The 26,569-nt window shown below is 42.2% G+C and overlaps 1 protein-coding gene across 3 annotated transcripts in view; it reads right to left on the bottom strand.

Moving 5' to 3' along the window:
- taf1 (TAF1 RNA polymerase II, TATA box binding protein (TBP)-associated factor) overlaps nucleotides 1-26,569 on the bottom strand; it is a 169,994-nt gene that overhangs the window by 6,174 nt on the left and 137,251 nt on the right. For 2 of the 3 annotated variants that reach the window (XM_063060824.1, XM_063060826.1), the window contains 9 exons: nucleotides 26,114-26,291; nucleotides 25,116-25,183; nucleotides 18,064-18,186; nucleotides 17,873-17,965; nucleotides 17,699-17,783; nucleotides 17,147-17,214; nucleotides 15,812-15,928; nucleotides 10,406-10,537; nucleotides 10,160-10,310 (listed from right to left, as the gene is read on the bottom strand). In XM_063060824.1, the coding sequence (XP_062916894.1) occupies nucleotides 10,160-10,310; nucleotides 10,406-10,537; nucleotides 15,812-15,928; nucleotides 17,147-17,214; nucleotides 17,699-17,783; nucleotides 17,873-17,965; nucleotides 18,064-18,186; nucleotides 25,116-25,183; nucleotides 26,114-26,291 (1,015 nt within the window). The remainder of the gene's footprint in view (nucleotides 1-10,159; nucleotides 10,311-10,405; nucleotides 10,538-15,811; nucleotides 15,929-17,146; nucleotides 17,215-17,698; nucleotides 17,784-17,872; nucleotides 17,966-18,063; nucleotides 18,187-25,115; nucleotides 25,184-26,113; nucleotides 26,292-26,569) is intronic. The other variant, XM_063060825.1, reaches the window with a different exon arrangement.

The raw sequence follows: 26,569 nt of genomic DNA, 5'->3' as shown, positions 1-26,569 counted from the left end.
CATGGATCAGCTCCATTTATAAAACATACAAGGCAATTCAATTTGCTGATCAAATAGAAAATCTGCAAAATCTAGTGCACCTGCCATGTTGCCCATAAAATAAGTTGACATGATGCAGTGGTAACACTATGTCCTAAGTATTCTGACCAGTCCATGTTCCTATATTCCTGATAGGACACAGATAAATGACTGAAATAAATAATTTACTGAAATTGTTGATTATTTTCATGCAAGGAAGAATCTAAATCTTTACAAAACAGAGGACAACCAAAATTAACACCAAACGTGGAGAAAGTGAACATCAGGATTGTATGTGGTGATATATATGTATTTTGATAATAAATTTACTTTGAAGTTTGAACTTTGAGATCAATGTGAAGAAAACAGAAAGTTCCTTACAGGAAACCAAAACAGGAGGCAGGGATAATGTATTTCACTTTGAGAAGTGAAATTCCTGTGAAGAAACTGATTTGAATTCATGGACACGAGCAGCAGTCCTAACAAAATAAATATAGCTGTGAACAAGACTTACACCTGAATCTTGCAGAGGAGAGGGAGGGAGGGAGGTAGATTCTGGTGAGAGGAAGTTAGTTAAAGAGAGGGGACAAAGCGGTGTGGACCAGTGGTGTAATTCGTAAATACTGAATCCAGCTGACTTCCAGTACCATCCATGTGGAATCTGCACATTTTCCTCGCTGGGTTTTCTTCAGGTAGTCAAGCTTCCGCCCACTTCTAAAGACGCGTGGGATCATAGGTTAATTGACAAATAGAAATTTTCTCAAGTGTAGACGAGGAATAGAATCTTGGAAGTAGTTGTGATAGATGTAGGAAGAATAAAATGTAATTAGTGCAGGATTTGTGTCAATCTCTCTTGAGGTTTGTCACACACTCATTGGTGGAAAGGCTCAGTTCAGCATCGTATGAATTGATCACACTACATGAAGTCTTTGTACAGGATACCAAATTGGGTACTAATGACCAGAGTTTGTCAAGAAGGAGCAGTGCATATAAACATGAGTGCATTTGGAACTGGAGGCAAAAGGCAAAAAGATTCAACTGATGTTTTTGTTTAAATGTACACAACAGTGAATATAAATTAAAGGAACAAGTAGAAATTAATGGGTACCATCTGGCAACCATTATAATGACAAGGTTGAAAAGTGACTAGACTCAGGAATTAGCTATCAAAAAAATGGTTAACGTAGAGAGAGGCAAAAAAGTAAAGAGGTTGAGGTAGCTCTGACAAAGAATAGAGTAAAGGCAATTGAGACAACTGCCTTGCTTTATAAATTAAACCACAGAATTCCAAAAGCAAGTTGGTTTGTAGGTTAGTGGTCTACTAACCGAGTGTAGATGGATGTGGATTTGACAGATGTGAAAGGAATTAAATTGCAGCTAAATAAATGGTAGGGACAAAATAGAAAAGGGATTTAAGGGATTTCTCAGTTTGTACCTCCATTCTAAAACATCATACATTTACAATTTTCAATTCTTCAGAAATACACAAAAAAAATCACTTCTGGAATGGTAACCATAATGTAGAACAGATTGTAAAGGAAGAAATAAAAGGGGAAGTCAATAAATTAAGCTATAATAAAGAGGAATTTTAATCTACAGAAAGACCAAAAAGAAAATAGACACACAAGGGTAGCCCATGTAAGGAGTAAATAGAGTATTGTTTACAGAGTACAGAACTGATTCTTAGAACAGCATATTCTGGAACCACCCAGAGACCGAGCTATACTGGATAACTAAATCCTCATAGCAAAAGTACCTCTCGGAGGCAATGATTATATGACTGAATTTTACATTCATTTTGGGGAAGAGAAGAATGGGTCTCAGACTAGAGTTTTAAATTTAAATAAGCACCATCATAAGGGTATGAAAGCTACAATGAACTTACAAATTAGGTATGGGGATCAGTCAAGTCAGGTGCATTATAGCGCTATTCAATAACACAGCATGGAAATAGGTCCTTTGGCCCAACCTATCCATGATGATCACAGCACTCTCCCTGCTAGTTCCAACAGCCTGTATTTGGCATATAACCCTTCAAGCACCACCATGCAAGTGCTTCTTAAATGTTGCAATTGTATCCGCCTCAACCACTTCCTCTGGCAGCTCATTCCAGGTACTCACTACCATCTGCGTAAAGAAGTTATTTCTCAGTTCATTTTTCAACCAGTCCCCTCCTATCCTGTACCTCTGCCCTCTGGATTTGGACTCCCAAACCATGGGTAAAAGACTATGTCCGTCCACCTTATCCACATCGCTCCTTGTTTTATTAATTTCTATGATGTCACACCTCAGTCTCTTATCCTCCAAGGAATATAGATACAGTATGACCAACCTCTCCCTATTACTCAGACCCTCTAGTCCATATAGAATCTTCATAAATCTCTTCTGCACTATCTTCAGCTTGACACCATCTTTCCTAAAACTGTGTGGCCAAAACTGCACACAAAGCTTCAAGCGCAGTCTCAGCAACAACTGAAATAACTGCAACAATGTCCATATTCCTAAACTTAATGCTCTGTCTAATCTGACTATTGAAGGACAGCATGCTGATGACACCTCTGCTGTTGGCTGAATCAAAGGTGGGGATGAATCGGATATAAAAGGTAGAATGGTGCCACAACAACATCAAAGCCCAGCAAAACAAAACAGTAGATTATCAACCACAGGGGGACGAAGCTGGAGGTCTATGTGCCAGTCAACATTAGAGGATCGGAGGAGAGGGTCAGTAGCTTCAAATTCCTTGGCACTATCATTGGATCCCTCCTGGGACTAGCACATACATGCATGTCAGCTGAGACTCTGACAAACTTCTACAGAATCACAGTAGAAAGTATCCTGGTTAGTTGCATCATGGCCTGCTATGAAAACACCAATAGCCAGGTACAGAAATGTCTACACAAAAGTAAGTTGTGGATATGGTGCAGTTCCATCATAGGCAAAGCCCTCCCCAACATTGAGCACATTTACATGAAGCGCTGCCACAAAAAAGCAGCATCCATCATCAAGGAACCCCACCATCTAGGCTATACTCTCTTCTCACTCCTGCAACGGAGCATGGTTGTCCAGGTGTAGGAACAACCATCCAGCATGGATAGCTATACTCAACTCTGAACTGATTCTACTTTATCTTTGTGTCCTCTCTTGCTACAGGTGAGGTCCCAAAGGACTGGCAAGCAGCTAATGGTGTTCCATTATTCAGGAAGGGAACCAGGGATAATCCTGGAAACTATCGGCAGGTGAGTCTCACATTAGTGGTAGGGAAGTTATTGAAGTTTTTTAAGGATAGGATTTATGAGCATTTAGAAAATCATGGGCTAATTAAGGAGGACCAGCATGGGTTTGTGCAGGGCAAGTCGTGTCTTACTAATTTCATAAAATTTCTTCACAAGTTGACAAGGGTGGTTGATGAAGGTAGAACTGTGGATGCAATTATAAAGGCAAACAGGATTATTCTCCGAGAATATACAGCCATTTCTGTGACACCAGAGATATGAGGTGCATGTGACAAGGCATTCAGTCCATAGCTGAGTGCAAGTCCACCCTGAGCATTAACAATAGTAACGCATCTCTTCCTGATAGGGTGAATGCCTTTTGCGCTTGGTTTGAAACATAGGACAATGCGCCAGTAAGGAAGGCCAGCCTCCCCACCCCCAAGGAGCAGGCACTCTGACTGGCTGCAGCTGTCTGGGGAAGGCCCGAGCCAGGGTCAACCCAAGTAAAGCTGATCACGCGCTGAGGGTTAAGCAGCCCAGTTAACTGTGGTTCTAACAGAGCTTTTCAACATCTCTCTGGCACAGTCCACTGTACCGTCAAGCTTCAAGGCTGCCACCATCAACCTGAAGCCCAAAGGGCGACAGTAACCTGTCTCAACAACTACCATCCAGTGGCACTGACCTCAACAATAAAGTGCTTTGAGTGGCTGGTTATGGATCACATTAAATACCGCGTTCCTACTACACTGGACCCTAAATGAGTCCACCGATGATGCCATAGCCTCTTAACTCCACTCCACCATGTCCCATCTGGAAAATGGTGCCTCGTATGCCAGGATGCTGTTGATTAACTTCTGCTCAGCATTAAATATGATCATCCCTCAGAGCTGGTAGGTAAACTGTCCTTATTAGGTCTCAACACCTCTATCTGAAATTGGATCCGGGATCTCTTGACAAAAAGGCTATAGTCCGTGTTGGCAGAAACACCTCTAATTTCATCCTGTTGAGCACTAGCACTCCCCACCACAACCAGTGCTCTACCTTCATCAATGTACCTTGTCACATCTTCAGAGAATTCAATCAGGCTCATAAGGCATGACCTGCACCTCATAAAGCCATGCTGACTGTTTAATCAGATTATGCTTCTCTCCTGGCAACTCAACACCACCTCTTTAGTCAAGAAAGCATGGCAGCATCTCCACTTTCTGAGGAGATTGAGGTGAGTGAAACTCGCCACTCTCCCCTCCCACTTTAACCAATTTTTATAGGAGTACCATTAAGAGTGTTCTGGCTAGCTGCATCACCATCTGGTATGGAAATTGCCAAGCATTTGATGGACGGCAAGTCCCTACAAAAGACTGCGAGGACTGCTGAGAGGATCATCGGGTCTCTGTACAACCCATCAAGATACTTATCAGGAGTTTTGTGTGTGTACAGGGCGCTTAGCATTGTCAATGATCCCTTCCATCAGTCCAACAATCTATCTGACTCCCTACTATTAGGCAGGAGGTCCTACAGCATTGAGACAAGAATAGTTAGGATGAGAAACAGCTTCTTCCCCGGCCATAAGACTACTGAACTCCCTGCCACCACCCAGGTCTCATCACATATGAAACACCACGAGTGCTAAACTGTTTACTTTTTAAATTGTATGATAGATGCACCTTATTATTTGTTAATTTATTTATGGTAATATTATTTTAAGTGTGTGAGTTGTATGTACTGTGTTGTGTACCTTGGTCCAGAGAAATATTGCTTAATTTGGTGGTATACATGTGTACAGCTGAATGACAATAAACTGAATTTAAACTTGAATATGCAAGGGATCAATGGTGAATTAGACATTTGGATTCAGAACTGACGCCCATAGAAGACGGATGGTAGTGGTCGAAGAGACTTATTCTAGCTGGAGGTTTGCGATTGTAGTATTCCGGCAGGGATCTTTACTGAGACCTCTACTTTCTGAGATGAATATAAATGACCTGGATAAAAATGTATGTAATGCCCTGGGTGAGACTTCTACTGCTATGCTGTGAGGTATTTTTATTTTAGCAGTTTTCTGTGAAGTAGTGTGTCCTGCTAGTAAGAGTGTTTTGGCTTCGGCTAAAGGTAAGGAGCCATGTTGCCCAATTTAGGAATGTTGTGTCAGCCAATCAGGATTATCCTGATTATCGCCAACCCCAGGTCAGCGTGTAACATCATTTACACCGTCATAGCCAGATTACAAACCCAGCACCCGAGTGCCCTCACTACCATCTCGGGTGACTTCAACCAGGTTACCATGGCTAGAACACTGCCCAACTTCATGCAGTATGTGAGCTGTACAACCAGAGGGGAGAGGACCCTGGATTTGATGTACGTTAACGTTAAGGATGCATACAGCTCCTCTCCCCTCCCCCCACTGGGAAGGTTAGATCACAACCTGGTGTATCTAAAACCCTGCTACGTGCCTCTGGCGAAGAGTAAACCTGCAACCTCGAGGACAGTGAGAAAATAGTCGGAGGAGGCTAATGAGGCGCTCCAGGGTTGTTTTGAGGTGACAGACTGGCAGGCACTCTGTGAGCCACATGGAGAGGATACTGATGGGCTCACAGAGTGCATCACTGATTACATCAACTTCTGTGTGGACTGCAATGTTCCGACAAGAACTATCCTTTGTTATTCAAATAACAAGCCATGGGCAACAAAGGACATTAAGGACATCCTGAACACTAAAAAGAGGGCGTTTAGAGATGGAAATAGGGAGGAGCTGAGGGCAATACAGAGGGACCTGAAAGCCAGGATCAGGGAGGCTAAAGACAGGTACAGGAGGAAGCTTGACTGGAAACTCCAGCAGAACAACATGAGAGAGGTCTGGAGGGGGATGAGGACCATCACTGGGTTCCGGCAAACTAGCAACAGAGGAGCAGAAGGCAGTGTGGACAGGGCCAATGAACTTAACCTGTTCTTTAACAGATTTGACATTGTGGCCCCTGCCCATCCCCCACATGAGCCATCTGATGTCGGCCCCCAACCAACACATATTCCACTCTCCCTTCCTACCCCTCCTCACAGTCTCCCACCCTGCTCTCATGACTATACCCGTTCCCCACACGAAACCACCACGGTGGGCTTCACAGCTGAACAGGTGAGAAGACAGCAGAAACGTCTTAACCCAAGCAAGGCTACAGGACCGGATGGTGTCAGTACCAGGGTGCTCAAAGCCTGTGCCCCTCAGCTATGTGGAGTACTTCGCCATGTATTCAACCTGAGCCTGAGGCTCCGGAGGGTTCCTGTATTGTGGAAGACGTCCTGCCTCGTCCCTGCGTCTAAGACGCCGCGCCCCAGCGGCCTCAATGACTATAGACCGGTGGCATTGACCTCCCACATCATGAAGGCCCTGGAGACACTTGTTCTGGAGCTGCTCCGGCCTATGGTCAGGCCACACTTAGATCCCCTCCAGTTCGCCTACCAGCCCCAACTAGGAGTTGAGGATGCCATCGTCTACTTACTGAACGCCCACCTGGACAAGCCAGCAAGCACTGTGAGGGTCATGTTTTTTGACTTCTCCAGTGCGTTCAACACCATCCACCCTACTCTGCTGGGGGAGAAGCTGACAGCGATGCAGGTGGATGCTTCCCTGGTATCATGGATTCTTGATTACCTGACTGGCAGACCACAGTACGTGTGCTTACAACACTGTGTGTCCGACAGGGTGATCAGCAGCACTGGGGCTCCACAGGGGACTGTCTTGTCTCCCTTTCTCTTCACCATTTACACCTTGGACTTCAACTACTGCACAGAGTCTTGTCATCTTCAGAAGTTTTAGGATGACTCTGCCATAGTTGGATGCATCAGCAAGGGAGATGAGGCTGAGTACAGGGCTACGGTAGGAAACTTTGTCACATGGTGTGAGCAGAATTATCTGCAGCTTAATGTGAAAAAGACGAAGGAGCTGGTGGTAGACCTGAGGAGAGCTAAGTTACCGGTGACCCAAGTTACCGGTGACCCCTGTTTCCATCCAGGGGGTGAGTGTGGACTTGGTGGAGGATTACAAATACCTGGGGATACAAATTGACAATAAACTGGACTGGTGAGGCTGTCTACAAGAAGGGTCAGAGCCGTCTCTATTTCCTGAGGAGACTGAGGTCCTTTAACACCTGCCGGACGAGGCTGAAGATGTTCTACGAGTCTGTGGTGGCCAGTGCTATCATGTTTGCTGTTGTGTGCTGGGGCAGCAGGCTGAGGGTAGCAGACACGAACAGAATCAACAAACTCATTCGTAAGGCCAGTGATGTTGTGGGGATGGAACTGGACTCTCTGACGGTGGTGTCTGAAACGAGGATGCTGTCCAAGTTGCATACCATCTTGGACAATGTCTCCCATCCAATACATAATGTACTGGGTGGGCACAGGAGTTCATTCAGCCAGAGACTCATTCCACTGAGATGCAACACAGAGCATCATAGGAAGTCATTCCTGCCTGTGGCCATCAAACTTTACAACTCCTCCCTTGGAGGATCAGACACCCTGAACCAATAGGCTGGTCCTGGACTTATTTCCTGGCATAATTTACATATTACTATTTAATTATTTATGGTTCTATTACTATTTATTATTTATGGTGCAACTGTAACGAAAACCAATTTTCCCCAGGATCAATAAAATATGACTATGACTATGATCTGGGTACATGTTGTAACTTTCTACCCAGTGGGATGCGAGAGAAGGTTCTAGAGAGCTGGGCAGGAAGAGTTTTTGGGAGGACAGTAGTCAGTATGGGGTCTTTTGGTGGGAGGTGCAGAGCGAAGAGTACCAGGGAAGACACTTGGAGGGTCCCATCCCTAATGCAAGGAGTGCTTTGCGAGACAAAGGATTCCAAGAAGGGAGGTTCTGCGACTGGTGATGGGGATTCAGTGCCATAAATAACGCGATTCACCCAGCTTCTACAGAAATGAGCTCCAATTGTTTATGTGTACATTTAGACTGGTTTAACTGGGCCCTTTTATCTTTTGTTCCCTATTTAACTGCTTGATATAAAGTTGAAAAATTGGTAAACATATTTTCTTTATAATTTTATACTGGTGTATGTTCTGTCATTTCTTGACAACCAATAATTGTGTGAGAGCAGTATTTATACAGCATTTGCTACAATCAATGCTCCTTAATCGGAACATCCCAAACTTCCTGTTTGGTTGCACCCCAAATCATACTAACCCTAGACGTATATTGTTTATGGTCTTCTTCTCATCACTATGTCACATGGCTGTTAGCAGAGTTAGCTAATGAGCCAAGTTTGTATATGAGCCCTGGTGAGAGGGTTACATTTAGATGGGTGGGTTAGTAAGTTTGCAGATGATATGAAGATTGATGGTGTTGTTGATAGCGTAGATAACTGGCAAAGAATGCAGCGGGATATAGATCAGATGCAGATATAGGCAGAGAAATGGCAGATGGAGTTTAACCCAGCAAAATATCAAGTGAGGTACCTTGGTAGGTGTAATGTAAAAAGACAGTACTGCTTTAAGGCAAGAACCTGAGCGGTGTTGAGGAGTGGAGGGATCTTGGGATCCGAGAGCATAGCTCCCTGAAAGTAGCTACACATTTGATACGAGGGTTAAGTAGGTATATGGCATGCTTGCCTTCGTTAGTTGAGGCACAGAGTGCAAAATTCAGGAAATTATGTTGTAGCTTTATAAAACTCTGGTTAGGCTGCATCTGGAATATTACTTACAGTTCTTGTCACCTCGTTATAGGAAGGATGTTGAGGCTTTGGAGAGGGTGCAGAAGAAGTTTTCCAGAAGGCTGCCTGGATTACAGAGCATGTGCTATAATGAGAGGTTGGACAAACTTGGGTTGTTTTCTCTGGAGCGGAGGAGGCTGAGGGGAGATCTGATAGAGGTTTATAAGATTATGAGAGGCATCAATAGAGTGGACAAACAGTTATAGTGAGAGGGAGTAACTTTAAAGTAGATGTGAGGGTAAGGATTTTTTTTAAATACACGGAAAATGGTAGGTGTCTGGAATGCGCTACCTGGGCTGGTGGTAGAGGCAGACACAGTAGACTTTTAAGAGGCGATTAAATAGGCTCATGAATGAGAGGACCAAGGAAGGATGTGGACATTGTGTAGACAAAGCAGAGAGTTGGCCATTTGATTATTAATTTATTTGGTTCAGCACAACTTTGTGGGCCGAAAGGTCTGTTTCTGTGCTGTACTGTTCCAGGTACTATGCTCTAAGACAGACAGACTAAAAATGCTCTCAAGAAGGCTCTGACTCGATGGAACCAGGGACTTTTTTTGATCAAGAAAATTAATTGTGGAGAATTGCAGGCAAGATGTAGAAACCTGTGGAAAGTATAATTTACTTCAATTAACTAATTGGCTAATTAGAAGAGAAGATCTTTAGAGAGCCCAGGACTGGTTGATGACCTTTCAAAACTCAAGTTCAGTGAGCCAGTGATCCAGTACATTGCGATAGTGGTCTGATATTAGTGGCCAGAACTGATATTTAAATATGGCGCTAATTATCTATTTTCATGTGTGGCCATATTTGTTATTATAAAATCAAAGTTATAGCATCTTACAGCAGGGAAATCGTCCCTTCAGCCCAGAATTTGTACCAAGCATCAAACATCCATTTATACAATTGTATTACATTCCCTTTAACTCCTAAATTCCACCACTCACCTACACACTAGGGACAATCTACAGTCGGGAATTAATCTCCCAGTCTGAAAGTTCTTGGAATGTGGGACAAAAGTGCAACATCCACACAGACATAGAGAGAATATCAAAACTCTATGCAGGCAATGCTGAATGTCTGGATTGAAACTAGGCTGCTGGAGTTGTAGCTCAGCAGCTCCACTATCTGTGTCTCTGTACTCCCCAAATGGCTAAAAGTTTTAATTGTCAATACAGTAAAGAAGAGCAAGGAATAAACTGACTTACAGGAGAATGGATTGTCACCTTCTTCCTCTTCACTATGATCCTCATCTTCTCCGTCGGACATCAGTAAATCTTCATATAATACACTTGCCTGACGCTGTGGTACAGAAATCTCATCCTCATCTTCCATTTCACATACTCCCTCAGTTACTTCCTATTACAGGCAGAAAATATTTACGGTTAAGTGAGAAATATACAAAATGTAATACAATGTCAGATGAAACATTCACAGTTATAATGAAATATTACATGCAAAGGATGGTAAAAGTCACTTGCTGGTGCAGGTGTTTTTGGTTTGCCATCATCGTCTTCCTCAAAACCTTCAACATCCACATCAGATTCCTCCTCACCTGTCCTTGCCCTACCCTCACGGCAGTGTCCCTACAAAATAAACATATTATGTGAAACTTGAAATACTGATAGGGAAGTCTCAAGTCAATGCAAAGGAAGTTAAATTTCTTTGGATGAAGAGATTATTTTAATGAAGAAACCCTTACAATTTCTCTCCAGTGACCACTGCTATATAGTAGATATGTACAAATTGCCCTGACAGGGTTAGGATGGTGGATTTTTGTTAATAACTTTGTTAGTTCTGAATAATATCTCTTTTTTAGGATTTAATGAGCAAATTCTTAATTTATCATCATTCAAAACTTAGAGATTTATCAAAACTCTGTGCAGTAGCTTTGAAGAAGGAAATATAAAAGTTTGCAAAAAATTATCAGTTTTGAGTTATAAACAACAGATTAAAATCCCGCCTTTAAGAATTTCTAAATCCAGCCTCATTAATTTTCTTTCAAGGCAATGCTGTAAATACTTAAAGAGTCTGCATTAGAAATATCTATTATGTTTTTTCAACTTAAGACACAGAAATGTAATTGAATGCACTCTATCTATACTTCTCATTGGTTAATTTTGGTACTTTATCTGTACTTGGCATTGGTTAACATTGGAGCTGCAGTGACCAGGTCTCTGGTACTGTGGCTCAGAAGAGAAGAGGTGAAGAGGACTGTGGTGCTGACAGGAGATTCAATCGTCAGAGGAACAGTGGCAAGATTCGGTGGGCACAATAGGCACACCAAGATGGTATGTAGCTTCCCAGGTGCCAAGGTCAGGGATGTCTCGGATTGGGCCTACGGTATTCTAAATGGGGAGGGTGAGCAGCCAGAAGTCTTGGTACATATTGGCACCAATGTGAGGAGGTCCTGAAGAGAGATTCACGAGAATGATTCCAGGAATGAAAGGGTTACTGTATGAGGAACCTCTACCAGTTCTTGGGCTGTATTCCCTGGAGTTCTGGAGAATGAGGGGGGGATCTCATAGAAACATTCCAGATGTTCAAAGGCATTAACAGATTAGATATGGCAAAGTTACTTCCCATGGTAGGGGAGTCTAGGACAAGAGGGCACGACTTCAGGATTGAAGGATGTCCATTTAGAACAGAGATGCAGAGAAATTACTTTAGTCAGAGGGTGGTAAATCTTGGAATTTGTTGCCACGAGTGGCTGTGGACACCAAGTCATTGAGTGCATTTAAGGCAGAGATAGATAGGTTCTCGATTAGCCAGGGAATCAAAGGGTATGGGGAGAAGGCAGGGGAGTGAGGATGACTGGAAGAATTGGATCAGCCCATGATTGAATGGCAGAGCAGACTTGATGGGCCGAATGGCCTACTTCTGCTCCTACATCTTATGGTCTTGTAGAGAGCTAAGTAGAAAGCTGAAAAAAACAGGACATTCGAGGTAGTAATCTCTGGATTGCTGCCTGTGCCACGTGCCGGGGAGGGCAAAAACAGGATGACTTGACAGATGAATACCTGACTGACAAACTGGTGCACAGGGGCAGGGTTTGGATCACTGGGATCTCTTCTGGAGAAGGTATGACCCGGATAAAAGGGACAGGTATATCCTTAAGGGCAGGTTTGCTTGAGTTGTTTGGGAGAGTTTAAACTAGTTTGGCAGGGGGATGGGAACCAGAGTGATAATGCTGAGGATAGCGTAGTTGGTTCACAAACAGAGGCATTATGCAGTGAGACTGCTAGCAAGGAGAGGCAGATGATAGTGCAAAACTGCCGTCAACAGGATGAGTTGCAATGTCAAAGACGGACAAAATCAAAATCGGTGAATACAGGGCTGAAGGTGTTATACTTGAATGCATGCAGTATATGGAATAAGGTAGATGAACTTGTAGCATAGTTACAGATTGGCATGTATGATGTACATGCTTCACAGGATCATGACTGTAAGAAGAATAAGCTGAGAGCTTAATGTCCAAGGATACATATTGTATCGAAAGGTCAGGCAGGTCGACAGAGTGGGTGGCATTGCTCTGTTGGTAAAAAATGAAGTCACATTGTTAGAAAGATGTGACACAGGATCAGAAGGTGTAGAATTTTGTGGGTAGAGCTAAGGAACTGCAAGGTTAAAAAGACCCTAATGGGACTTATATACAGACCCACAAACAACAATAAAGATGTGGTCTACAAATTATCATGAGAGGTAGAAAACACACGCCAAATGAACAATGTTACAATAGTCATGGGGGATTTCAGTATGCAGATAGATTGTGAAAATCAGGTTGGTGCTGGATCCTAAGAGCAAGAACATGGAGACAGCCTATGAGATGGCTTTTTGGAGCAGCTCATGATTGAGCCCATGAGGAGATCTGACCAAAAACATCACTAAAAATATATTTTCTGTGGTAAATTGTGTTAAATTATCACCGCAAACTGAAGGGGCAAGTGATGACGAGGTGAGTTTATGGGGTGTTGCAGAATCATTGCAGATGGAGTTCCGATACCTGTACACCTGGCCCAGGTGCGAGGTTGCATCACTCTGGGCGCCAAAATAAGTTGGGGCCCAGGCAGAGAAGATCTGTGGTTCATTCAGCTAGCCCAGGTGCGAGGTTGCATTGCTCTGGGTGCCAAAAGAAGTCGGGGTCCAAGCAAAGAATTTCCTATGCCTGTTCAACTGACCCAGGTGTGAGGTTGGATTGCTCTGGATGCTGAAAGAAGTCGGGGTCCGAGCAGAGAAGTTTCTATGCCTGTTCAACTGGCCCAGGTGTGAGGTTGCATCGCTCTGGGCGCTGAGTTGATCTGAAGAGCTTGAGAGTGGCTTCGGGCTGGGCCTGGAACGAGTCACTGGACGGTGTGGTCGAGGCCCAAAGGCTTTTGCTGCAGCTGGGTCCCAGTGTAAGGTACAGTGCATTGATTAGACAATATAAACGCTAGCCCAGATTGGAGGTGAGTCGATTTCACTTGCTCTCCGTGATCTTCACTCCATTCTCCAGGGCTCGGAGTCTCTTGCTGTCCCATCATTGGGTCGTCTCAAACACCAGCCCAGATAGACTGAAAAGATAGGTTGTTGATTGAGATGAGAGCCAATTTTACTTGCTCTCTCCATGGTGCTGAGGCTATGAAGACTGTCCCGGCTGCTGTGCTCTATGCCCAATAATATGATGACCTGATAAGTGAGGCTTTGGACCTACTCTGGCATTCGTATCGGAGGATAATTTTGGTTCAGAACGTTGTTGTTTGCTTCAACTGTTTGCATGATTTTTATATATATTTTCTTTCTCTTGCACATCATGTGTTTGTCTTTATTTTTTTTTAATTCTTTTTTTCTTTAATTGGGTTCTTTCGGATTTCTTGCTTTGTGGCTACCTGTGAGCAAGCAAATCTCAAGGTTGTATAATTTATATATTCTTTGATAATAAATGAATATTGAATCTTGATCAGCTATTCTGGATTTGGTGTTGTGCAATGAACCGGAATTCATTAGAGAGCTTAAAGTAAAGGAACGCTAGTGACAAGCGATCATAATATGATAGAATTCACCCTGAAATTTGGGGAGGAGCTAATTTCAGATGTACGCTTATTACAGTGGAGCAAAGGGAATTACAGAGGCATGAGAGAGGAGCTGGCCAGAATTGATTGGAAAAGCACACTGGCAGGGATGATGGCAGAGCAGCAATGGCTGGAATTTCTGGAAGCAATTCGGAAGACACAGGATATATACATCCCAAAGAAGTAGTAGTTTTCTAAAGCAAGATGACACCACTGTGGCTAACAACAGAAGTCAAAGCCAACATAACAGCCAAAGAGAGGGCATATAATTGAGTAAAATTTAGTGGGAAGTTAGAGAATCAAAAGGCAACTAAAAATTCAATAAGGGAAAGATGCAATACGAAGATAAGCCAGTCAATATATTTTGATTTTTAAAGGCAGCTGTGAAGGCCAAGTCATTGATTACATTTAAGGCAGTGGTTGATTGGAGCTGAGAGGGAAAATGGATCAGACATGATGAAATGACAGAGCAGACCCGATGGGCCAAACGGCCTAATTCTGTTCCTATGTATATCTTAGGGTCTTACTTTCTTATTGTCGTATTTTGGTTGGTAATTCAAGTTAAATTGTTGTTTGCATTTAGATTCTGTCCGTTATAATCATATACTTCTAAATAAAACAAATCATTTTATTAAAGAATTATTTTTAAAAAAATTAGAAACAGCTAAGTAGTACTTGAGGACTAAAAACAGAATACTGCAGTGCTACATCTACTCTATCCTGACTTATGGAAGTGAATGCTGGACCATTTCTCCAGCAATGGAAAAGAGACTAGAAGCAGCTGAATTATGGTTCCACAGGAGAATGTTAAAAATATCATGGACCACACACACATCAAATGAAGAAGTTCTCAGAAGAGCCCAAGCAGATCTATCACTCATACCAACAATAAGAGAAAGACAACTCAGATTCCTAGGACATATCATGTGGAAAGATGAATTAGAAAAACTCATACTCTCTGGAAAGATTGAGAGGAGCAAACCTAGAGGAAGACCTTGGCTTATGTACATCAAAAGCATACTACACATCGAGGAAATGGAAGACATCCAAAAAAAGGATAGATCTACATGGAAAACCATGTTCATCAAAGTCCGCATCGGATATGGTACCCAGACAGACAGACAGTACTTGAAGATTCAGTGAAAGTTTTAATTATGCTGATCTTTAATAGTTTAATCTGCCATTTTTTAAAAATGTAACTTGGTTTTGAACTATTCTCAAAATTATCAGAAAGGTTCAAATCATACCAGAATTGTGACAGAATCCATTTATTTATTGAATGATTGATTGAGATGCAGCGCGAAATAGGCCCTTTGAGCCACACTGTCCAGTAACCCCCAATTTAATCAAAGCCTAATCACAGGACAATTTACAATGACCAATTAACCTACCAACCGGTATGTCTTTGGATTGTGGGAGAAAACCAGAGCACCCAGAGGAAAGCCACACAGTCATGGTGAGAACGTAGTAACTCCTTACAGGCAGTGGTGGGAATTGATCCGGGGTCACCTCTACTGTAAAGTGTTGTGCTAACCATGAGGCTTCTTCAGTACTTGGACTTAAGCTATTACAGAATTCTTGGTGGAGGTCACAATTTTTCTGAAAAGTAGTAGAACTGCAAAAACAGAACAAAAACCTTGCAACTGAAAAGCCAACTGGAAAAGCTAAAGCAGGCAAAATATTTCCCATCTTGACCTTGGCATGAAAACAATACCACACTGTGAACGAACAAAGTTGAGAGAAACATTATGACCATTGTTTCATACCATGCATACTCGAGTTACATATCCATCGACTTGTTTCAGGACTGACCTGTGGAGTGTGAGGCCCTGGGGTCAGGGGATCAAGACCATCAAACTCTGCAGCATCGAGAGCAGCCTCCTTGGCAGAAGCAATATCTTTTTCCAGTTGAGTCAAATGTTCATCATACTATTGTTTTTAAATAATGGAAAAATAAAAATTAAAGAGAAATGCAAAGATCAGAGATCGATTTAATTTGTATCAACTATATTTACCAAAGATCTAACCTCACCTATAACCATTCCACTTGTAATGGTTTTATAAATGCAATCTATTTGATACATCAACTAAGAGGAGTTCTCATCAACTGCTAATTACAACTTTACATCAGAATCAAGAGACTTAATGATATGGTATAAAATTGTCATGTTGTTGTCTTGCATGTGTTTTATTCCTCTGAACTTTCTTTTGTGATTTATATTTCAATATCAGACATTATTGTGAATTCTGAATATTTTATATGGAAAAACTCAAAAGATTTCTGTCAAATAATTCTATTTGAGAACTACAGAGAGTTAACTTAATTTCAAAATAATTGTAAATATCCTGTAGTATGCAAAACAAAGTAAAAAATTCATACATAAATGAAGTTATAAAAAGATCAGCTTCAATTGAGCCCCCTACTTATGAATATTGTTAATATTTGTTGCTTCAAGTATTTTTCAAGGATTATCAAACATCGACTTAGAAGAATAAAATGTCTCTTTGCAGACACCACCCAGCCCATCATGAAAACCAGCTTCCCCTCAAAGGACTTTGTCCACACTTCCTGCTGCTTCGGGTCCCTCACACCCCAGACATTCTCTCTTTTATCCCACTCAGTTGGGCAGAAAATATAAAAGCTTGAAAACACACTATCAAGCTCAAAGACGACATTCTTACAAAACTCTTGACCTCACAATCTACACCGTACTTTGCACCTTTTTGTCTACTTTCTCTGTCACTATATTGTGCATTCTCTTATTTTTCCTTTGTATTGTTGATGTTTTGAAATTATCTTTACGAATGACAAAGGAAACAAAGTTTTTCTGTTGTATCTTGGTACATGTTACAATAATAAACCAATCCCCAAACTTTGCCTTTTAGGAATACTGCATGGGGGAAAAAATCTGGAACCCCATAAAGTGGAAATCACAAGACTCAAATTTGCAAAGAGAACATCTAAAACAAACAAAAACACAGAATACCAATAAATTTCCACCCATAAACCATGGAATTAATGCTTTTTTAAAAACTGTTATGACTTTTGTACAGTCTATTCATTATTTCACTGATGTTTATTCCACTCAGTTATGAGCTGTGAAAATGAACCCAACATTTAAATGAAGGATTTTTGAAAATTTCTACCTCGGCCAATGTTTGGTGGCAGACACTCACAATCTCCTGGCCTGTTTTCGTGTATGGACTATCTGTGCCTACGAGTGAAAAGAGAAGTAATAAGCTCTACTGATGGTTTTTGAACAAGCTCAAACAAGCAAACTCAAGTTTCCATAGAACTATCAGTTATCATGGGTAGAGTTTTATTATTTACCACTTAGTCCAATTTCATGTACAAATTTCCATTGTAAAAATAGAATTGTAAAAATTTACTATCATAAAGTCACAGAGAAAAGCATCACAGAATTAGACCCTACAACATTGTTAACTAAATACCCATTATAACACTAATTTTTATTATCTCCCACATTCCCAACAACCACCCACTAGATTCTACCCCTCACTTACACACTAGGTAGGGGCAATTTACACTAGCCAAGCAAGCATTTTTCAAACGTGGGTGAAAACCCAACTGAAGAAATCCACAAGCTCTCAGGGAAACTCCACACGAACAGCACCCAGTGTCAGGATTGAACCTGCATTACTGGCACTGAGGCAGCAATAGACAGGTCATATATTTACCATTATATTTGATGCTGTTCGATAAAATAAGTTCCACATCTTGCAGGAAAGCTTCACGATTCTGATACTTGTGTTTGGAAATATTCTGCAATGCCAAGAACATTCGAAATAATTTAGACAACTCTGAAAGTTCACATCGCTACTTCCAACAGATTTTCAGTTTAATTTTCATACCTTTCTCAATGTTTCAAGGTCCATTGGATTTGTAATTACTTTGTAATAATCAGGAACAAACTTCTTATTAACAGGATGATGGAAGGGCCAGGACTGACAGAGGGAAGGTAAATAGTTAACAATACACATAAAAACTCATGGTTTAATTTGAATGTATTCTTTTCAAAAGAGAAATAAACATTCTGACTTACATCTGCCACTGCCATCATCTTTTGAGTGACAATGTTATCCAATATGAAGGAGAAGGCAACCTGGTCATCATCATCCAGAAGAGGATTGATGGCTTTCTCCAGGCGGACCAGTTTATCTTCTTTCTAATGAATGCAGTTAAAATTTTTTTTTTTACAGTAAAGTACATTTATCAACTTTTAAAGTGGGCGTCAGGCAGAAGTTTGAATCCTTGACTCTAATGGACTCTCTGCATTCAAGTAGGTGAGGGAAATGGAGGGAGGCAGGGAGCAGAACAGATGCTTCCTGTGTCAGAGATTTGAACTCTAAGTTTAGGTTGACCATCCTATGCAGCATTAAATAAGTACAACAATGACAGAAGCCATCTTTCAAGTGGGAAGTCACACCAATGTTCACTCTGTACCCTCTGGTAAATGTTAAAAACAAAACCCATGGTGCAATTTTAAAAGAGGGAAATTCTCCTTGGGCTCCAGGCCAATATTTATCATAAGAACATAAAAATATATGAAATAGGAGCAGCAGTAGGCCATCTGGCCTGTCGAGCCTGCTCCACCATGCAATAAGATCATGGTTGATCTGACCATGGACTCAATCTCCACCTACCTGCCTTTTCTCCATAACCCTAATTCCCCTACTATGCAAAAATCTATTCAACCTTGTCTTGAATATATTTACTGAGGTAGCCTCCACTGCTTCACTGGGCAGAGAATTCCACAGATTCACCACTCTTTGGGAAAAGCAGTCCCTCCTCATCTTTGTCTTAAATTTACTCCCCCGAATCTTGAGACCATGTCCCCAAGTTCTAGTCTCGCTTACCAGTGGAAACAATTTTCCTGCCTCTACCTTATCTATCCCTTTCATAATATTATGTGTTTCTATAAGATCTCCTCCCATCCTTCTGAATTCCAGCGAGTACAGTCCCAGGCGACTCAATCTTTCCTTCACAACATGCTGGAGGAACTCAGCAGGTCAGGCAGCATTCGTGGAAATGATGAGTCAACGTTTCGGGCCGGAACCCTTCGTCAGGACTGAAGAGAGAAGGGACAGAGGCCGTATAAAGAAGGTGGGGGAGGGTGGGAAGGAGAAGGCTGGTAGGTTCTAGGTGAAAAGCCAGTAAGGGGAAAGATAAAGAGGTGGGGGAGGGGAAGCTGGGAGGTGATAGGCAGGAAAGGTGAAGGAGGAATAGGGGAAAACACAATGGGTACTAGCAGGCGGAACCATGAAGGAGGTGATAGGCAGCTGGGGGAGGGGGCAGAGTGAAACAGAGATAGAGGAAGGGAGGGGGAGGGGATGACCGGAAGTTGAAGAATTCTATGTTCATACCAAGGGGCTGGAGCCTACCTAGACGGTATATGAGGTGTTGCTCCTCCAACCTGAGTATAGCCTCATCATGGCAGTAGAGGAGGCTATGTATGGACATATCTGAATGGGAATGGGAAGCAGAGTTGAAGTGGCTGGCTACTAGGAAATCCTGTCTGTTGTGGCGGACGGAGCGGAGGTGCTCGACGAAGCGGTCCCCCAATCTGCGTCGGGTTTCACCGATGTAGAGGAGGCCGCACCGGGAGCACCAGATGCAATAGATGACCCCAACAGACTCAGAAGTGAAGTGTTGCCTCACCTGGAAGGACTGTTTAGGGCCCTGCATGGTGGCAAGAGAGGAGGTGTAGGGACAGGTGTAGCACTTACGCTTACAGGGATAAGGGCCGGGTGGGAGATCTGTGGGGAGGGACGTGTGGATAAGGGAGTCGCAGAGGGACCGATCCCTGCGGAAAGCGGAGAGGGGTGGAGAGGGAAAGATGTGCTTAGTGGTGGGGTCCTACTGAAGGTGGCGGAAGCTGCAGAGGATAATGTGCTGGATCTGGAGGCTGGTGGGGTGGTAGGTGAGGACAAGGGGAACTCCGTCCCTGTTGTGGTGGCGGCAGGATGGGGTGAGGGCCAAAGTGCGGGAAATGGAGGAGATGCGGGTGAGGGCATCATTGATGACGGTAGAAGGGAAACCATGATCCTTAAAGAAAGAGGACATTTGAGATGTCCTGGAACAGAGAGCCTCATCCTGGAAGCAGATAGTCATAGTCATACTTTATTGATCTCGGGGGAAATTGGTTAAAGGCACATCACGTCTGCCTTGGCCGATACTCGAACACACAACCTTCAGATTATGAGCCCAACGCCCTAACCACTTGGCCACGCGCTACACACACAGACGGAGGAACTGGGAATAGGGAATGGCATTTTTGCATGTGGCAGGGTGGGAAGAGGTATAGTCGAGGTAGTTATGAGAGTCAGTGGGCTTGTAGAGGATGTCAGTGGACAGTGTGTCTTCAGAGATGGAGATCGAGAGATCGAGAAAGGGGATAGAAGTGTCCGAGATAGACCAAGTGAATTTGAGGGCTGGGTGGAAGTTTGAAGTAAAGCCGATGAAATTGACAAGCTCAGCATGGGTGCAGGAAGCAGCACCAATGTAGTCGTCAATGTACTGAAGGAAAAGTTGGGGAGCAGTACCAGAATAGGTTTGGAGCACAGACTGTTCCACATAACCAACAAAGAGGCAGGCATCTTTCCTAGTAGTCCAACCCTCTCATCTCTGGAATTAACCTGGTGAATTTCCTCTGCACCGCCTCCAAAGCCAGTATATCCTTCCTCAAGTAAGGAGACCAGAACTGCAGGCAGTACTCTAGATGCGGCCTCACCAGTACCCTATACAGTTGTAGCATAACCTCCCTGCTCTTAAATTCAATCCCTCTAGCAATTATGTCAACATAAGGTTGACACAGTATGTAGATAAGCCTGCAAGAGGAGAGGCTGTACTTGATCTGGTATTGAGAAATGAACCTGGTCAGATCTCTCAGTGGGAGAGCATTTTGGAGATAGTGATCACAATTCTATCTCCTTTACCATAGCATTGGAGAGGGATAGGAACAGACAAGTTAGGGAAACATTTAATTGGAGTAGGGGGAAATATGAGGCTGTCAGGCAGGAACTTGGAAGCATAAATTGGAAACAGATGTTCTCAGGGAAACGTACGGAAGAAATGTGGCAAATGTTCAGGGGATATTTGCATGGGGATCTGCGTAGGTACGTTCCAATGAGACAGCGAAAGGATGGTAGGGTACAGGAACCGTGATGTACAAAGGCTGTTGTAAATCTAGTCAAGAAGAAAAGAAGAGCTTACGAAAGGTTCAAAAAACTAGGTAATGATAAAGATATAAAAGATTATAAGGCTAGCAGGAAGGAACTTAAGAATGAAATTAGGAGAGCCAGCAGGGGCCATGAGAAGTCCTTGGTGGACAGGATTAAGGAAAACCCCCAAGGCATTCTACAAGTATGTAAAGAGCAAGAGGATAAGACATGAGAGAATAAGAACAATCAAGTGTGACAGTGAAAAAGTGTGTATGGAACTGGAGGAGATGGCAGAGATACTAAATGAATACTTTGCTTCAGTATTCACTATAGAAAAGGATCTTAGCGATTGTAGGGATGACTTGCAGTGGACTGAAAAGCTTGAGCGTGTAGATGTTAAGGAAGAGGATGTGCTGGAGCTTTTGGAAAGCATCAAGTTGGATAAGTCACCAGGACCAGACGAGATATACCCCAGGGAAGCCCGTGAGGAGATTGCTGAGCCTCTGGCGATGATCTTTGCATCATCAATGGGGACAGGAGAGGTTCCGGAGGATTGGAGGGTAGTCGATGTTGTTCCCTTATTCAAGAAAGGGAGTAGAGATAGCCCAGGAAATTATAGACCAGTGAGTCTTATTTCAGTGGTTGGTAAGTTGATGGAGAAGATCCTGAGAGGCAGGATTTATAGACATTTGGAGAGGCATAATATGATTAGGAATAGTCAGCATAGCTTTGTCAAAGGGAGGTTGTGCCTTACGAGCCTGATTGAATTTTTTGAGGATGTGACTAAACACATTGATGAAGGTAGAGGCGTAGATGTAGTGTTTATGGATTTTAGCAAGGCATTTGATAAGGTACCCCATGCAAGGCTTATTGAGAAAGTAAGGAGGCATGGGATCCTAGGGGATATTGCTTTATGGATCCAGAACTGGCTTGCACACAGAAGGCAAAGAGTGGTTGTAGATGGGTCATATTCTGTATGGAGGTTGGTGATCAGTGGTGTGCCTCAAGGTCTGTTTGGGACCCCTACTCTTTGTGATTTTTATAAATGACCGAGATGAGGAAATGGAGGGATGGGTTCAAAATTTGCTGATGACACAAAAGTTGGAGGTGTTGTGGATAGTGTGGAGGGCTGTCAGAGGTTACAGAAGGACATTGATAGGATACAAAACCGGGCTGAGGAGTGGCAGATGGAGTTCAACCCAGGTAAGTATGAGGTGGTTCATTTTGGTAGGTCAAATATGATGGCAGAATATAGCATTAATGGTAAGACTCTTGGCAGTGTGGAGGATCAGAGGGATCTTCGGGTCCGAGTCCATAAGACACTCAAAGCTGCTAGGCAGGTTGACTCTGTGGTTAAGAAGGCATATGGTGTATAGGCCTTCATTAGTCATGGGATTGAGTTTAAGAGCCGAGAGGTAATGTTGCAGCTATTTAGGACCCTGGTCAGACCCCACTTGGAGTACTGTGCTCAGTTCCGGTTGCTCACTGCAGGAAGGATATGGAAACCATAGAAAGGGTGCAGAGGAGATTTACAAGGATGTTGTCTGGATTGGGGAGCATGCCTTATGAGAATAGGTTGAGTGAACTCGGCCTTTTCTCCTTGGAGCGATGGAAGATGAGAGGTGACCTGATAGAGGTGTACAAGGTAATGAGAGGCATTGATCCTGTGGATAGTCAGACGTTTTTTCCCAGGGCTGAAATGGCTAGCATGAGAGGGCACAGTTTTAAAGTGCTTGAGAGTAGGTACAGAGGTGATGTCAGGGGTAAGTTGTTTTTTTTTACGCTGAGAGTGGTGAGTGCGTGGAATGGGCTGCCGGCATCCAGGAGTCTCTTAAAAGACCCTATCGTTTCCGAGGCAGAAACGATAGGGTCTTTTAAAGAGACTCCTGGATGGATACATGGAGCTTAGAAAAATAGAGGGCTATGGGTATGCCTCGGTAATTCTAAGATAAAGACATGTTCGGCACAGCTTTGTGGGTTGAAGGGCCTGTATTGTGCTGTTGGTTTTCTATGTTTCTATTCCACTTGCCTTCATCAGCCTGCTGCACCTGCAAACCAACCTTTTGCGATTCATGCACAAGCACTCCCAAGTCCTTCTGCACAGCAGCATGCTGCAATCTTTTACCATTTAAATAATAATCTGATCACCCAATCATCATCCAACATTAGTAAAATTAATGTAACACCCTGAAAAAGGTTTCACAGCTAACGTAATGTCTTTTGAAGCACTGCTAATGTAATGGTCTTTCTGTAGCAGCAGTGTTTGGGTTATGGTTAGAAATAACGGGTGCTTTGGAACGTGTGCTGTCCAATGAGGGGAGTGCTTTTTCTGGCTGTGCGCCTGACACTGAGGGGATCTGGGTCTTTTGTTTGGCAGAAGATGGAGAGAGAAGGTGCCACAAAGGAGGGGTTGTAGACATCAGAAACAAGTGGACTTGGAGTGGGGCCGGGAGTCAACAAAGCCCAGGGAAATCGATGGAGGACCAGCGGAAGGGAAACCGTGAGCTTCAACTTGTGCACACTAGACTGCTTCATTAAAATGGGTCCTTTTCTTTTTGTTTTACTTTACTAACCCTTTAGTCAAATTAAAAATTATAAAGCTAAATCATTTAATTGCATCTGGTGTACTGTCCGTTATTTTGTGGTACTGATTTGTAACAGGGTAACACATCACGCAGCATCCACACAAACAGGAGGTTATGCACCTCATCTCATACGTTTGGTCGGGCCAGGGATTGTCTTCCGTCGGCTTATGCAGTCGACGGGACCTGGGGGTTACACTAATGTTCTGTAAATGAATGTCCTTATCAGCATAAACTGACAGCCATCTTTCATGGTCATTATACTTCATAACAACATTTGGTGGGAGATGCCCAAATGAGTTTTTCAAAGGGTTAAAAAATTTTGTTCAACAGCTTTTATAATGCTTTCCACATGCTTACAGAATTCTCTCATCAACTGCACATGAAAAATAGTTTTAAGTGATGATAATCTGCCTGACAGAAAAGACAAACTGCAGATAGTAGTGGATACACCTTAGCAAATCATAGAAACCTGCTTCCTCTCTAGAGAGTCTCCTTATACTTCATGCTGCCTCAGTAAAGCAACCAGCATAATCAAAGACCCTATGCACCCCAGACATTCTCTCTTTCCCCCATTCCATCAAGTAGAAGATACAAAAGCCTAAAAGCACATACTAAGGGCTCAAGAACAGCTTCTACCCTGTTGTAACTTGACTATCAAATGGTTTCCTAATACAATAAGATGTACTCTTGACCTCACTATTTATTGTATTATGAGCTTGCAACTTATTGTTTCCCCTACACTGGACTTATGCTGTAGCTGTTACACTTTATTATGCATGGTTATTGTCTTACCTTGTTCTATCTCAATGCAGTGTGTAATGATCTGATCTATATAAACAGTATGCAAGAAAAGCTTTTCACTATAGGTTGGTAGATGTGACAATAATAAATCAATTCCTAATCCAAGATTCCTTCAGAAAATTAACACATGGAGCACAGCTCTCATACATACTTCCAATTTCAACTCACTCTTTTATACATTTTAGCATTCTCATTTTAAACAGTACAAGTGGGGGGGGGGGGAGAATCAAAAACACAGCTAGGTTGTAATGAGGGAAAAACTTGATACAGAATAACCAAATATGGATGGGCTAAATCTCAAATAAAAACAGAATATGCTGAAAACACCCAGCAGCTTAGGCAAGTTCTATGGACAGAGATCAGAATAAATATTTCAGATTAGTGACCCTCACAGGAATTGAGAAAGATTGGAGCAGTTTCTAACATTCCTAGTTATGATCTTCCTTCTCAGTTACTCCCTGACCTGTTGACTATTTCTCAAATGTTCCATTTTTATTTCAGATTTACAGAATTTATAGTTTTGTGCTTTATGAAATATGACAACTCACCTCTTTGAATTTCATGTCACAAAGGTCCACCATACTCTGGGCAATTTGGGTCAGAGGATGCTTTGGACCTGCAGAGATAAACCTAGTGCTTAGTGGAACCATTGCATAAATTGCTTCAGTGGCATTATACCAAGATGTTTACTACCCCACAATTGTACCTTCCTCACAAAACCAACCAAGTCATGAACATATAAGATCTCTAACAAGCCCTCGAAGCCTGTGTCTCAGGTTGTCTTCACATAAACCCTTCAGTTCAAGTAAGATCTCCCACTTGTATCTCCTCTTGTAGTTTCCTTTTCAAGCAATTAATTTTCATTCAGTGAATATCTAGAATAAACTTTAGCAATTCAACTGTGTAACTACTACACTACAAAGAATGTGTACCTTCACATTACTGTTTCATCAATCTGTTGAAAAAATACCATACAATCCTTTCTAATCATATTTATGATTAGCACTTAGCTATCTCAATCTAATGTATAAGGCTTTAATACTTAACTCCTTACTTCACAACAAATTCCTGACATAGTGTCCTAGCAGATGAATCTCACATTTACTTCATCTACTCAAGTCCCCCAAAATGGACAAATTATTTCTAACAAGGCCCAAGATCTTTATTAGTTGAACATTGTACTTTAAAGGAACATTGTACTTTAAAGAGGCCTATTTGATTCATTTATGATACTATCTAATTGCACTGCCAGTTTTTATGAAGTATATTCTGTGCAGGATTATTTTGCTCTTCTGATCTGCTTATAAAATACCTGTTTGAGGTTATTTTCCTTTCCTCATTCTCATTTCACTCTTGTTTTTACAAAACTGATTCCAACTGTTCTGTATCTGCTCATCCATTCCACTATTAGTTACACTATTACTACTCCACTAATATTACTACTTTAGTATTGCAGATAAGCAGATTCTAGATAACATCTAGAAAACAGAAGTACTTTAGAATACAATTTGCAGCTTTGAATTTAAAATTCAGTTACAATCCTCACCATTATAAGTAGCACAGTTTTTAACAATAAGTTCTACTTGCTCTCGGAATTCTTCCCGTGAATGGCACATTCTTTTGCGGACATTCTCTCTCAAGGTCTGCAAGTCCATTGGTTTCGTGATGATTTTATAATAATCTTTCACAACCTTTGCATTAACTGGAGTGTGGAATGGATAAGTCTGGCAAAGAAAGAGAACAAGTTAGTACAGAGAATACAATGAAATTAAATTGTCTCTCGTATCTGAACTAACACATTATCTGTTGATATAGCTACTTAAAACTTAATAAGAAAACTGGCATAGAATGGTATCATACAACAGGTTAACAGATGGTCCAAAGGGTTGTATTTACAGTGGATGTTATCACAAGAAGGCTCAAAGGTAACATTTCATGAACCATTGATCTCAAACTAGCATCTACTAGCACCAATTTAAAACGTTTTGAGCAATGCATCCAA

Source organism: Mobula hypostoma, chromosome 10, assembly GCF_963921235.1.
Source record: "Mobula hypostoma chromosome 10, sMobHyp1.1, whole genome shotgun sequence".
Taxonomy (NCBI): domain Eukaryota; kingdom Metazoa; phylum Chordata; class Chondrichthyes; order Myliobatiformes; family Myliobatidae; genus Mobula; species Mobula hypostoma.
The sequence above is the reverse complement of the archived record's forward strand: the minus strand, read 5'-3'. Positions and strand labels throughout refer to the sequence as shown.